The sequence below is a fragment of the Rutilus rutilus genome, assembly GCF_951802725.1.
Source record: "Rutilus rutilus genome assembly, chromosome: 23".
Lineage (NCBI taxonomy): Eukaryota > Metazoa > Chordata > Actinopteri > Cypriniformes > Leuciscidae > Rutilus > Rutilus rutilus.
The window spans coordinates 24,587,182-24,603,239 of record NC_140233.1 but is presented as its reverse complement, the minus strand read 5'-3'; the positions used below and the strand labels follow the sequence as shown (position 1 = coordinate 24,603,239).

Here is a 16,058-nt window from a genome sequence, read left to right as displayed (position 1 = left end):
CTCCTAAAACCCAAGAAGGGAAGCATGTTTCAGAGTGTAGTTTAATGTATACAGTAGCTGCAATGTTAGCAGGTTTGCTAATTCAGGGACAAATTTCTCTCTCAAGATCAAGACATTGAGCTTTTTAAGTAATGTTTGATAAGTGTAAGGTTCCAGAACAAGGGCTGATGCCAAATTGGGCCAGATTGGCAGGGTAGGTGAAAAACGAAATGCATTTTACGCATTGTGTTGATGTAACATTACCAAATTATGGCAGCAAGTTACCTGATTTTCATGAAATGCTAATTAAATGTAACTTAAGTCAAGTCAAGTCAACTCCATTTATACAGCGCTTTTAACAATGTAGATTGCAACTTAACTTTCTTGCAACTAAAGAGAAATAAGAGGGAGTAGATGAATTCACTAAAACCACTTACGAAAGCAATTCAATAGGTGCCGGATCTGGAACATGTGCAGGTCCATGTAATGGACACTTCATTGATCATCGAATACATTTTGCTGAACAAAGAGAATAAACTTCCAGGCAAAGTGACAAATAATACATTAGTTGTGGTTTATTGGTCCAAAGGAGAACATGAATCCATCTAGCATGTGCAGTGCATACAGATACAGTCGTCTCAAACTGGTCCACGGATACATGAATACAGTCAAATCTTACACAACACACAAGAATATCATGGCTTATAGATGACAGACATAAAGTGCTCATCCTCATAGTCTAGGCTTGCCGTCTGAACTATGCCATGTGTCATAATTCACTAATCTCATTGGATGAGGGGGCCAGCAGAGGTGGGGCTGAAGCGGAGGAGTCAGGAAGCATCTAAGAGCGGTTCTTCTTGAAGAAGCTGATGAGTCCATTGGTGGAGGAGTCGTGGGAATGAACCTCTGCGTCGTCCTGCAGCTCAGGCTCGATCTTCTTGGCCAGTTGCTTGCCGAGCTCCACACTGATGGGACAGATAAAATGTGTCATTCTCCATAAATGAACAGATGAATGAAACTCTTAACAACTCCAACAATTTCACACAATAAGTCTTTTTAAATAATTCACGAAATAAAGTTATAAACTGCTCCGCCTCTGAAATGACTTTCCAAGCCCACTTATTTGTTTGGCTCCATTCTGGTAGAGCGACAACATTTGACAAACCAATGGATTTCTTCCTGAAGGATAAAATCCCATCACATTGTGGAAGTAAATTTGCTTGCAAGCGCTCTTTCTCGTTGACTTGAACAGCCACATTTTGTCAAAGCCCTCATTGGCTAATTTGTTGTTTCTATCAATTTTTATTAAATGAACTTGGTCCAAATTGATACTTTTGCATTGGACTCACCCCCACTGATCATAGCTGTTGATATCCCACATCACACCTTGCACAAAGATCTTGTGTTCATACATGGCTGAAACACAAGAACAAATACATCATATCACCCATGAGTGTAGGGTCTACAAAACACGCACGTTCACAAAAGGAAGTACTGATATAACATGTTTGATACTCACCAACCAGCGCACCAAGCATGAAGGGTGAAAGTTTCTTAAAGATGATAGAGTTGCTTGGCTTGTTTCCTTGGAAAACCTACAAAAACCAATGTATAATTATAGAAAAAAAATATATATATATATCACATTTACTGGAGTAAAATCAAATTTTACTCTCTATTTCAGTCAGAATGAAATGACACATACAACGAGGCTTCAAAGAGTTAGGCTGCATCCAAACATGCCTAATTCCCGACTATATAGTAGGCGAAAAAATATACGAAAAGAGTAGTATGCCTGATGTCACAATTTCTCAAAACACTAGGCAAAAAGTACTGAAGTGCGCATACAAAGGATACTTTACTGTCCCATAAGGCCATGGGAGAGGATTCGTAAATGTTGGGTAAGCGATGCAACTCACGTTATTGGTCACATGACCGTAAAATAAGTACTTGTTCAAAAGAAGTACCTACGATTTTGGATGCAGCCTTAGTGGACAGGACACTTATGGCAAGCCGTTTTAACTTTTATTAATTTCCAGGATATGAATTCTTGATATCAACAATTCAATTTTCACTAGTTAAAATTATAGTTATTGATATCAGAAATTACATTTCCACTAGTAACAATGCTAATTCTTGATATCAAGAATTGAATTTAAACTAGTAAAAACTATAATTCTTGATATCTGAAATTGTATTTTCACTAGTGAAATATCACCATAGGCTGCCATTCAAATTCAGTTGTTGATATCAGCTTTGTATTTCTCACTAGTAAAAATGTGAATTCCTGATATCAAGAATTATGTGGTTACTAGTAAAAATGTCTATTCTAGATTTCAACAACTGAATTGCTACTAGTAAAAATGTTACTTTCTGATATCAATATAATTTCAGATGTCTAAAATGGCTTTCTTACTAGTAACAATCACATTCATGATATCAGAAATGAACATTGTCACTATTGAAAATGGAATTATTGATATAAAAAAAAGAACATTGTTACTAGTAGCAATTCAATTGTTGATATCAAGAATAAAGGTTTTTCCTAGTAAGAATTGTATTTCTAATATGTGAAATTGGAATTTCAACTAGTAAGAAATCAATTCTTGATATCAACAGTTGAATTTGAATGGCAGCCTATGGATCAAGAATTATAGTTTTTACTAGTTAATTCAATTCTTGATATCTATAACTATCATTTGAACAAGTGAAAATTGAATTGTTCATATCAAGAATTCATATCCTGGAAATGAATAAAAGTTAAAACGGCTTGCCATACACACTGCTGTTAACTGTCTGAAAAGTTATATTAGGTGTGTTTGAACAGTGTGTCCTGCCTCCAGGAACATGGTTGGCAAACACAATTAAAGCAGTCTTGGCAAGTATTGTTTATTCAAATGAAAATCTACTGTATGCCCTTTGGACCATAACACACTGTTGGAAGCTAATTTGTAACCGTGTGCCGCAGCTCCAACACAGGTCTTCACCCTGCTCCTCTAGTAGGTCGGAGATAAACTCTGCAGGACAGTGGGTCTCCAGGAGCAAGGTTGAAGACCTCTGCTCTAAACATACTCTTTAGATACCGTCCAAAGAGTTATGCATCTATGGACACATGGTTTTCAAGTAAAGAATCGCTCACTTTATGGGGCAAGAGTTCCTCCAGTGGATCCCCAGACATCCCAGCAGCCTGGAGCTCTTTCTTGGCCTCATCGGTGGTCTTTCCCCTCATCAGAGCCTCCGTCTGTGCCAGGAAGTTTGCCATCAGGATCTACCGGGTTCATAAAATGAAAGAGTGTGATGTAACGCTTAGACAAACACGGGCATCAGATGTTATTTCATGTTATTTGAGCCAAAGAGAACCCGGAAAACCAAGACTTAGAAACACATAGACCGTCTGCACACCTTATGATGCAGATTATCTCTGATAGGATGTTGACTCTGAGCAGGAATGAGGAAGTCAGCAGGAATCAAGCGAGTGCCTGCGGAGAGAAAGATATATCATGACAAAAGCATCACAAATGGACATTAGCATGTCAATTAAACCAGGAACTAGTCTCCGGGGGATATTTAGGGTCACAGACCCTGGTGAATGAGCTGGTAGAAGGCGTGCTGCCCGTTGGTTCCCGGTTCTCCCCACACGATGGGTCCAGTGTGGTAATTCACACGAGTGCCAGACTTGGTGATGTACTTCCCGTTGGACTCCATATCTCCCTGAAAGAATATCAACAACTCAACAACGTGTCCTACTATCAGAAACATTTATGACTTCATTTCCTGAAGCACCATCAGACCGACCTGTTGGAAGTAAGCAGCGAAGCGGTGCATGTACTGGTCATAGGGCAGCAGAGCATGTGTCTCGGCCTGGAAGAAGTTGACGTACCAGACGCCGAGCAGGGCAAGCAGGATCGGAGCGTTCTGCTCCAGAGGGGCCGAGCGGAAGTGGTTATCCTAGAAGATAAATAGCACAGAGACGTTACTCCCAGAAACACTTAAAGTGCCCCTGTTATACATTGTCAGATATTACGTTTCATGTAGTGTGTAATATAACTGTACGTGAATGTAAAAGGTCTGTAAAGTTTGAAAGATCAAAGTGCAGATGAATGGAGTTAGTCTCCCAGAAGAAAGGGATGATTCTGAACTGCCTGAAACGAGTTTGTCAGTAATTCCAGTCTCACTTCCTGCATGAACCTACGTAGTTTTCTAACAAATCTGCATGATGCCCGCCTATGGGTAAAACTGACAGCATCATTACTGTTCCTATCACTGTGAGAACAAGCGCTGAGGAAGATCCGGAGCTGATATTCAGATATGATAATGGCCGTTTGGTTTACGACATGATCTGTTGTTTACATAGGTGACCTGCAAAACTAAATGAAGAACCTTCAGAATATCACAAAAGGGGCACTTTAACTCTCAGATGCTCTGAGGTACACAGTGTGGAGTTGTGCAGTGTAGAGTTAAGTCTTCTTGTAAACTGGCATACTATTATTGTGCTTACCATCCAGTGAGCACCGGCTAGAAGTTGCTCAAAATTGTCGAAACCTACAAGATGACAATAAATAAAGTTACTGGAACATTTACAGACACAAAAAATGTAAACAAACAATCTATTAGTGCAAGATGCTGCACTAGAGGTCTTTCAAATTTGATTCAGGCAGAAGTTAGGCCAGAAACAAAAGCACATAAACATGAACGTTTGACCAAAACACAAAAGCGTGCTGCCCATATATATATATACACACTTCTGGTGCATTCATACTTTACATACTTTAATGTGACATGGATAGCAAAACAAATTTTATTATTGGAACATAAACTATATCTGAGAAAATCTAAATATTTGGTGACAATTTTCCTCCTTGTGAACACCAGAATGGAGTAATTAGTAATGCCAGTTAAAAGAAAAGTTTCAGTGTATTTGGGAATAGCTTTGATGAATCGCTCACAATAGAGCCAGGAACATGGATTAAGAAAGTAGAGAGGGTCAATATTATGATTTAACGTTGACTTTAAACCAGTTTAACAATGACAGTAGTTGATCTGAAAGAACAAACTGACCACAGAAGACTGGTTATGCGAATGTTATAGCGCCCCCTCTGGTGATGCAGAAAATGCAACATACTTGAATTGCATTTTTTATTTTGTGTACAACACACCAACTAGCATCCAACTAGTGGTTTTATGATCATATACACTTGCATACAGCATGTTTCGGGCCTTACGGGACTGTTCACACAGCAGACGTACCTATGTGCAGTGCAATGGACAAACCGATAGCCGACCACAGCGAGTAGCGTCCGCCGACCCACTAAAACATGAGCATTCAGCATCAGAAACACAGTCAATATGCCAAATCAAAAACATGGCAGAGTATTTAAACATTACTAGCAATCATGCATAAAGTCATTACATTCTCATGCAGTAATATATGCTTGTAGAGAAATCAATACTCACATCCCAAAACTCAAACATGTTGTTGGTGTCGATACCAAAGTCCTTGACTTTTGGCTGGCGAGGAAACAGATAAATCACAGATAAATCAACTTTTACTTTTAACACTGACACAACAGTGACATCATGCTGTACTTACTGCATTTGTGGAAAGAGCCACAAAATGTTTGGCCACAGCAGATTTCTGGAAATATACAAACACAGAATTAGACCAATGGAAACTTCCCATTTAGGACAGTTTCAGCGGTTCGTGAAGGTACTAACATCTTTAGCGGTCTGGAGGAACCATTCTCTGGCCGTCTCAGCGTTAGTGATGGTCTCCTGGGTGGTGAATGTCTAAAGAGCAACACATATTAAGAAATTAACTACTTCAACTTGTTCATTTTATATCACCAATTCTGCTGTACAAGACTGTATCATTTACTGTTATTTCAGAGTATAGTTTATGCCGGTTGTGACCTTGGAAGCGATGATGAAGAGGGTGGTCTCAGCGTTAAGCTGCGCGAGGGTCTTGGCCATGTGCGTCCCGTCAATGTTAGAGACGAACCAGACACTGGGTCCTCCTTTAGAGTACGGCTTCAGAGATTCAGTCACCATCAGAGGACCCTGATTACCAGATATGACTCAATGAGGCCTAGCCATTGGTTTAACAGAGAGAACATCTAACAAACATGTCTGCAATTTCAATCCAGAATCACAGGCTACACTCCATATGATAGCGTAACTTAACTATTATGGACAGATTTATTAAACTGCCTATTTAAGAAATAACCAAATCTCCATGTAAACATCCATTGGCTCTCGGGAAACTCATGGTAAACTCACCAAGTCAGAACCTCCAATGCCGATGTTCACTACATCAGTGATGGCTTTACCACTGAAGCCTTTCCACTCGCCACTGCGCACTTTCTGCAAAACAATACACACATACGCAATGACAATATTCAGGAATTTTCAGTCAGCTGTCTTTGAAATGAACAATCAATTAAATCAAATAATTGTTAAATATATTGCTTTAAAACGCATATGTTGAACTCTTAATATCGAGTGCACTTAGCCCACTTTTTAAACTATAATTTCATTAAACACACTTAAGTATGAGTACTGTATATAATACTGGTATTATTAATGTTCTTTCTGCTGGATTTTAATATTATTTATACCATGATCTGTCTGAATACTTGACTCTGATTGGCTGGAAGGTGTGTAATAAAACTGTTTAATGCACAAACAGTTCCAGTGAGTTTAATCACCGTTCTACACTGCCCTGCCAGAAAAGAGTCGCTGTTTGGATTAAATAGGCAAATGCTTAAGAGTCTATGACTGGATCATTATTGCAGTGATTATCATGTTTCTAGCATGTTATATATATGGCAACAGTTCTTCTAACCCTGACTGATGTAGCTTTTCATTTCTTAAACAACCATGTAGGAAGACTCATCATGGCCATATTCCATAAATGTTATTTCCATCAAGAGGTGCATTCATTTTTTTTATGGGATATTTTAAGGAATTTAAGATCTGGACTCAGAGGAACCAATTTATGAAAATGATACATATTTGAGCCTGATGAATCTTGACATTGTCATCCTGGGGGTTATGGACATGATGCGTCTTCCTTTACACACACAGACACACATATACATACACTCACCTAAAGGATTATTAGGAACACCATTCTAATACTGTGTTTGACCCCCTTTCGCCTTCAGAACTGCCTTAATTCTACGTGGCATTGATTCAACAAGGTGCTGAAAGCATTCTTTAGAAATGTTGGCCCATATTGATAGGATAGCATCTTGCAGTTGATGGAGATTTGTGGGATTCACATCCAGGGCACGAAGCTCCCGTTCCACCACATCCCAAAGATGCTCTATTGGGTTGAGATCTGGTGACTGTGGGGGCCATTTTAGTACAGTGAACTCATTGTCATGTTCAAGAAACCAATTTGAAATTAGAGCCCGACCGATTTATCGGCAGGCCGATATTAGGCATTTTCCAAACTATCGGTATCGGCATTTATAATGGACTATAAATGAATATTTCAAAAATAAAATAAAAACGGACGAAACACCCTTCAACCATGTCATGAGTGTTGGCGTTGTATAGTTTGTCCACCAGAGGGCACTCTACACCGTCCCTGTTGGCAACACTCGTGTATAACGCGCCACACATCCTGCAACCTGCTGATCCAGCCAGAGTCGGGCAGAGAGAACCAGTTATCCGCGAGTGAGATCATCGGTGAAGTGTGTTCCTGGTGAGTTGGTCACGAGACATACATTGCTTGAATAACAATTAAAAGAACATCCCCATCAGTTCTCTTAACTCAAATAAGCATGACAAAATTCGTGACTATCATGTCCAGTTTTGCTGCTGTTAAATAAGCCGAGAGTGAAGCGGAATTAGCTAGTAATTACATTACGTTGTTACAGTGTAGTTGACTGACTGTCCTTTTAACTTTTGACAATGTGACTGAAGTATTTCTTTAATAGCGTGACAGTTATAGCAATGAGACGTATCATCTCTCCTTGGCCTGTTATATTGAAAATGTATGTTTTACAATTTGCAGTATGACGTTATCCATTGCTAAATTATGGCTCATCATAGACTAGCTAACCACAAAGCTAGCTAATGCCACTATCAGTGGAAGACCGCTAACGTTAACATTAATGAGCTTGGAAACCACAACGAACTTATTCTGCCTAAATAAAGTAATGATTACTGTATTTATAACTAGCATATCTCTAGTTACAGTCCCTGCATTGTAAAATGTAAGTTAGACTTGCGAGGAGTGAACATTTAGACAGAGAAAAAGTATCAAACGTAGCTTGTGCATAAAAGTTAGCTTTTCTTTTACACGTGTGTAAAATCCAATGACGCCAAGTGTGCGTTGCAGACTGTCGTTCAGCCGCAGCATTAACGAGTCACATAATGGATTTAGATCACTAAATAGTAGGTTTTAGAAGGCAGGCAGAAACTGATGATTGAAAATGGTTTGATGTAGCTTGATGGAAAGAATTTAAAAAGTGCAGGTAAAGGGATAAGCAAGCTGACATTGTAATTATAAGGTAGCTTATAAGGCAATGTAGGGACTAAATATTACACACGCACACAAACATTTAGGAGTGACCTTTATCTTGTTTAATGATAATATAAATGATGATTATAGTAATAATGTCATCATTATTTTATATTTTGATGTTCCTCTGTTCTGTTGTGACAAAAGAAACAAGTCTCTTTTTAAAATGCATTATCATATTATTTTAGTTAAAACTCATAAATAACTACAAATAACTAATGTTAGGGAAATCTGTTAATGTTTTGTTGCGCGTTTCTGAAATTTAAAAAAATAAAAATAATCGGCCGATATATCGGAATATCGGATTTTAAAACCAACAAATATTTATATCGGTATCGGCCTTCAAAATCCTTTATCGGTCGGGCTCTATTTGAAATGATTCGAGCTTTGTGACATGGTGCATTATCCTGCTGGAAGTAGCCATCAGAGGATGGGTACATGGTGGTCATAAAGGGATGGACATGGTCAGAAACAATGCTCAGGTAGGCCGTGGCATTTAAACGATGCCTAATTGGCACTAAGGGGCCTAAAGTGTGCCAAGAAAACATCCCCCACACCATTACATTACCACCACCAGCCTGCACAGTGGTAACAAGGCATGATGGATCCATGTTCTCATTCTGTTTACGCCAAATTCTGACTCTACCATCTGAATGTCTCAACAGAAATCGAGACTCATCAGACCAGGCAACATTTTTCCAGTCTTCAACTGTCCAATTTTGGTGAGCTCGTGCAAATTGTAGCCTCTTTTTCCTATTTGTAGTGGAGATGAGTGGTACCCGGTGGGGTCTTCTGCTGTTGTAGCCCATCCGCCTCAAGGTTGTGCGTGTTGTGGCTTCACAAATGCTTTGCTGCATACCTCGGTTGTAACGAGTGGTTATTTCAGTCAAAGTTGCTCTTCTATCAGCTTGAATCAGTCGGCCCATTCTCTTCTGACCTCTAGCATCAACAAGGCATTTTCGCATACTGGATGTTTTTCCCTTTTCACACCATTCTTTGTAAACCCTAGAAATGGTTGTGCGTGAAAATCCCAGTAACTGAGCAGATTGTGAAATACTCAGACCGGCCCGTCTGGCACCAACAACCATGCCACGCTCAAAATGGCTTAAATCAGCTTTCTTTCCCATTCTGACATTCAGTTTGGAGTTCAGGAGATTGTCTTGACCAGGACCACACCCCTAAATGCATTGAAGCAACTGCCATGTGATTGGTTGATTAGATAATTGCATTAATGAGAAATTGAACAGGTGTTCCTAATAATCCTTTAGGTGAGTGTATATATATATATATATATATATATATATATATATATATATATATATATATATAAGTGGGTTGTTGTTTACATGCATGTTTACTCACATGGCAGAAGCTCTTCATCTGCTCCAGGACTCGGTTCACCTCCGGCATCACGTCTTTACCGTCCACCATGACGGGAGTGTTGGAACGGTTCCTCAGCGCGGTGTGGAGAACAGCACGACCCTACAAACAAACACACACAACTCAGCTTTAACAAACACACAATAGCAACTATGCTCCCTTAGTAAATTGACATTTGATTCATTTGTTACTGTTTCTTGTAAGTTATGTCTTTCTGAGGGGTGTTAATTGATATATCATTTATTTACCATAAGCCACAAAAGAGACAAAACATGCTGCAGTTTCAGAACAGCCAGTGAGATAAAGAGGAAAATTAGGGTTTTAACAACTTTCTGCTTTGTCAATAGAAATTGAGATCCTATAAATCAACATACAGAAGCAAATCATAGAAGTGCATCACAACTGGTCATTTCAAACCAAAACTGCTCAGTCTCAGTTAAATGTTTTTATTCAGATATTATCACCTCAGTGAAGTTGATCTTTTCTCCTGCAAACATCCTCTCTCTGGCGGCTTCAACGCCCACTGATCGTGCCTAATCATGATGAGACAGGGAAAGAGAGCGGTTGAGGTGACTCATGACTTGTGCAACCTTACATACAAAGAACCATAAAAACACCACTTGTGTATTGTGTCCTGCTGTGATTACTATGATAAATCTGCAGTATCAGAGTGATTTAGTTTCTCAGGTGCTACTCTGATTGGCTGAAGACGGGAAGTACAGAATCAGATAAAAGTATACTTCCATTTTTGCACATATACAGCACAAAGTATACTTCGGTTTTGACGTGAACACTTACACCATGTCCACACCGGACACGACAGTTGCGACGAAATCAGAAATACTTTAAAGTTTATAGTTTAAAAGAGTGCAAAGACATTTTATCGCTTATAACTTCTGAAGAGAAACAGAAACTGGACAAGGATGAAATGTGTCGAGCGCCTGTGTTCAGGCACGCTATTAAATGAAGTATACTTGGAAAGGTTATGCATTTCACATGCATTTCAACAGAATTGACGTACACTTTGTAAACATTACACCACACGCGCGTGTCCCAGTGACCAGTTCACTTCATACACAATCTATTTTCAGCAGCTTTTAGGACACATGCATTAAGCCAATTAACATCTGGAGATGGACACACTCGAGGGCTTTAAAGAGCCTTAGCTAAAGTCTAAAGAGAGATTACAGTAACAGCTCTGATACTACACGGCTTTTTAATAGCAACACCCTCTGCGATGACTTTGTGAAAATGCAGAGTGAAGACTGTAAACTGTACCATGTCGAAGAGCATTTTCAGGACTTCTTCACTGATGAGGTTCTTGGAGTAATCCAGCAGAAGGTCTCCATCATCTGTTGTCAGCTTCAGACTGCGCACAAGACGAGGATCACACACGCAGTTAGGATATACAAAAGCTGGATCATTATTTGTTTAATTTTGCTTCACGCACAACATGGATAATGCAGAAACATCATTCAAGCCTGGTATACATTCGGGTAGCAGGATCTTAGTGGTGTTTAGACTGGGACAGTGAAATAAACAGATGAGGAAAGCTAAATGAGCCATTTGAGAAAATGTATTCGTCCCGGCAGCCGTACAGCACTCTTATATTAAACAGGGACTCTCAAAGTGCAGCATGCCACATGACTCTGGATATGTAATTATACAAAAAAAAAAAAAAAAAAATATTAATCATTTTTCCCCTCCCAACACAATATATATTCCTGATCTATCGCTTAACAAAACTGAATAATTGCAAACATAGTTTTGTCCAAAATACCACAGTGGTTTTCCATAGAAGCTTTTAAAATGTACTTTTTTCGGTGTTCATTCAGCTCCAACACACACAGCTCAAACATCAATGCTGGTAGATGAAACTGTAATATTGTACTTAAGATGTTTCTTTAAAAAAAAAAATAAAAAAAAAAATAATAATAATAATAATAATAACAACAACAACTAGCATTATTAACAATAACTACTATCACTTTTTCCCGTAGGCTATTTAAATTAACAATATTGTTTACTTAAAATCATTTTATTATTGTCTGTGCATAGTTTATTCCATTTTATTAATCCATGGGACAAGCATTTTTGTATACGTGTTGTCCAATGACTTGTTTGCATTATTATGCAGTTGTAATCAAAATTATTCAACCCCCATTGCAAATCAGGTTTGTTGGCAAAATGTACAGACTTTCAGCTGTTTGCAATGAACGAATCAAACAAAAATAATTGAAATACCTGAACACAACAAATGTTTAAAGTGGTTTCCCCCAAATTCACCTTAAAATTATTCAACCCCCTGAATAGAATTCTTCACAACGGCACAAATCTGCAAAATAGGTGTTGTCTCAAACACACCTGATGTAACTAATCAAGGGCTTTATTAGTTGCACCAGGTGTGCTTGAGCTAGAACACATGAAATATCTGAACTGGCTAGGTTTGTTGAGTGTCACGTTTGACTGCATGTTATAAATATGGCTGAGTCAAAAGAATGGTCCAAAAAAGTTAATCTTTCAGAACAAGAAAAGTGCTCAAAATCATTTAAATAAGCCACAGAGGTTTTGGGATTCTGTCCTGTGGAGCGATGACACAAAACTGGAGCTTTTCGTCCCTCTGGATCAGCGGTAGCCTATGTCTGGGGAAGAAGAATGAAGCATATGCTGAAAAGACTGTCTACAGTTCAGCATGGTGGAGCTCGGTGATGCTCTGCGGCTGCTTTACATCCTCCGGCACTGGAAACCTGCAGCGTGTGGAAGGCCAGATGGATTCATTAAAGTATAAGGAAATCCTAGAAGAAAACGTCATGCCGTCAGTGAGGAAGCTGAAGCTTGGACCTTCCAACAGGACAATGCTGCCAAGCATACCTCAAATTCCACCAAGGCTTGGTTTCAGAAGAAGTCCTGAAAGATACAGTGGCCTCACAGTCACCTGACCTGAACCCCATATACAATCTCAGATGGGATTTGAAGGTGGCGGTGGCAACACGCAAACCCAAGAATATCACTGAACTGGAGGCCATTGCTCATGAGGAACAGGATCAGATTCCTCAGAAACAGAAGCTGGTGTGGTTATACATCTCGTTTGCAGCAGGTCGTAACAGCAAAAGGGTGTTTTACTAAGTACCAAAGATTCTTGCCATGAAGAGGTTGAATAATTTTGAGACTGCAGAAGTCATTAAAAGTTGCATTTTAAGTTGAATTTGGGGAAACCGCTTGAAACATTTGTTGAGTTATTTCAATTACTTTTGTTTGATTTGTTCACTGCAAACAGCTGAAAGTCTGTATATTTTACCAATAAAACTTATTTGCAATGGGGGTGGAACAAAGGCTATAGTTTTGTTTATATATATATAGAAATTCAGCCATCGCAGTGTACAGTTAATTAAAAAAGTTAAGGAATCTTACACTGGTTCACTATAGGTTACCATAGTCTATATGTTTGATTTATGTGGTTAAGTGTTTGGGTCAATGCTTTTAATGAGACTTTTGTTTGTGTAATCAGGCTCTCAAAAAATGATCAAATTTGGTTTTCGGTTATTGGCTTTCAAATATAAAGAATTATCGTATCGGCCAAAATGTTCATATCAGTGCATCCCTACAAATGAACAGTTTTAATGCAGTAACAATAACTGATATTGCATAGCAGAGACTATGGACATGGACATGGTAATTTTTGAATAAAGAGATTTTTGGAACTATATGATATATTTTGTGCATTTACATGAAAAGGGTTATATAATTTGTGAGAACCTAGTGCGCAATAATTTGACCTTATTACGTCAGCAAAGCGTGACGCGTAAATTCGTGTTCATCTTCATCATTAGAACAGTCTAAGTTCAGTACATGGATTAATATCAGTAATACATATAAAATAGTTTAATATTCAATCGCTACACGCACTGATTCAGCCCTGCAGTGTGTGTGAGAGAGTGTGTGTGCAGGGAGTCACGTACTACATGCTGCTATAGCGCCCTCTGTTGATCAACACCTATACCAGGGCACATATTATTCTCCCTCTACCATGAGAATGAATGAATACTAATATGGACCTTTATAAGACACTCAATACGTCTGAATTTAATCCAGAACAGCTCATAAAGTCTTATAGGAAAAGAGCATTGTGAACATACAACAGAAGTATCGCAGTAGAGGATGTGAAACTACTGTAAGAGATTGCATAAGCAGCGAAAGCACTAGAGAAATGCCTCGTGCATTTAATGAAATATAGTAACTCCAGAAACTAACACATGCTTCCACATAATAGCCGTGTAATAAGTGCATGTACAGCTGAAACACATGTAATCGAAGATCAATGACCTTGTTATGTGTGTAGCTGCTAACATGGCTAAATACTGATTTAAAGCACAGGTAAATAGTTAGGCCTAAGCATGCTATAAATGTATTAATATGAGAGTAAATGAAGGAAATAAAGCAGGTGCCACAGTGCAGAGGGCGGACCCTGGAGCTCAGGACTATTGGCCTGATGTGGCAATAATAACCTTGCAACATCAACGTGGAAACCAAGGGTAACATGTAACGAACTCTCGTGATATGTGCATATATACACTAATATGTGCCCTGGTATTAGATCGCGAGAACATTAAGATGACATCTTACTAAAATAGTACATGAACTGTGTTATATACAAGAGATTTGCTAATTTAGGCCTTCTACCCAAGATGATGCACGACACATGTGATGCTGGCAGACACGCTAGATGAGATGAGACATCAGTGTGAACGTCTACCAGAGCTCGCGCGCGTATCGAGATGCGTTTGATGTGTGTTTCACCTGAACTTGTTGAATCTGTCAGGATCGGCCTCGAACATCTGCCTCATGTTGAGGTTCCCTGCGTTGGATTTGTACCATTGTTCCAGTTTGCGGTAGATCGGGTCGCTGTTGAGCCCCATGATGAAAAGATCCCGCTGTTCTTTCGGTCCAAAGATGCTAAAGTGAAATACAACCGTTCAAACACTCATTCAGTGTACAGAGGCGTGAGGAGGAAGTCCAATGACAAATGCTGAGAGCCACGCCCATCACGACTCTGACACGCCCACAGTGACGACAGCGGAACCTGCGTAGCCCCGCCCATTGTGACACTGCCACGCCCACGGTGACAACAGCGAATCCTGCGTAGCCCCGCCCACTGTGACACTGGCTGCGGTGGTGAGATGGTTATGTAATGCAGACAAACAGCATTTAATTACACACTCTTTTGATACTGTGATACTGTGTGTGAAGGTAGTAGTGTCATTCCTGGGATTCGGTAATACTTCAACTTGTTTTTTTGTGTTTTTTTGTTTGTTTTGTTTTTTTACTACATACAATTTTACAATATTTAATTATTTTTCACGATACCCCACATCATTAGGCAAATATCAAAGCTCCATCAAATCATATTTTCCCACCTCTGGCATTATTATTTTCAGGTTTTATTTTAGAATTAAACCTTTCATTCTCAGCCCCGTAACGGACAAATTGTAAATCATTTAAAAAGGATTTTACACGAAACTTGCTATGAAACAAACATATTGACAATTGAATAAATGTAACTAACATTCATGATAATTTTGATATTTTTATGGGACTGAAGTTAAATATAGGCAAATTGTGTGTCTGTTGTCTCTTTATTCAAAAAAAAAAAAAATTTCACCGAAGATGTTTAACTAAAAGCATAATAGTGTTAGTCCTCAACATGTCAGGTAATCAGTGAACGCCTTCATCTGTACTCGTCTTCCCTGTTCCCCAATAACAGGCTATTAATGTGAGAAGGCTGAGCCTGAGAATAGTGTGACGGGGCTGAAGACTATTTATCACCTTGGACATTTATTTATATATGTATTTATGCAGGAATATGTGAATTAATCTGCATACATATTGCTGTTGCAGGTTTCATGCTAGAAAAGGCACTAAAGGGTGGCATGAAACTATAGCAATGTTTTCCACTAAGTTTAAGTGTTTTTAAAAATGAATTTCTATTTTTATTACCTCAGTGTACATTTTCTGGTTTGTCACCACAAGATGGAACCAATCACACAAAGTTTTGTTGTGTAACTGGATTTGTAAGAGTGCCAGCTTGTGTGACATTACTATTTCGTAAGTGCACAGTATTCTGACAGACTAGCCCATGTGAAAAAGTGCACTTAATTGTATTTAATGTGCC

General features: G+C 38.9%; 1 protein-coding gene across 1 annotated transcript; it reads right to left on the bottom strand.

Moving 5' to 3' along the window:
• Nucleotides 1–539: 539 nt before the first annotated feature.
• gpia (glucose-6-phosphate isomerase a) lies at nt 540–14,961 on the bottom strand. Its single transcript, XM_084397893.1, has 18 exons — nt 14,687–14,961; nt 11,168–11,258; nt 10,354–10,422; nt 9,872–9,991; nt 6,256–6,339; nt 5,890–6,036; nt 5,695–5,766; nt 5,570–5,614; nt 5,434–5,487; nt 5,227–5,287; nt 4,478–4,521; nt 3,775–3,927; nt 3,561–3,690; nt 3,382–3,458; nt 3,119–3,247; nt 1,499–1,574; nt 1,329–1,395; nt 540–944 (listed from the first exon to the last, which is right to left on the bottom strand). The coding sequence occupies exons 1-18, from the start codon at nt 14,803–14,805 to the stop codon at nt 821–823; spliced, it is 1,662 nt and encodes a 553-aa protein (XP_084254019.1). The 5' UTR covers nt 14,806–14,961; the 3' UTR covers nt 540–820.
• Between the last annotated feature and the right edge of the window lie 1,097 nt (nt 14,962–16,058).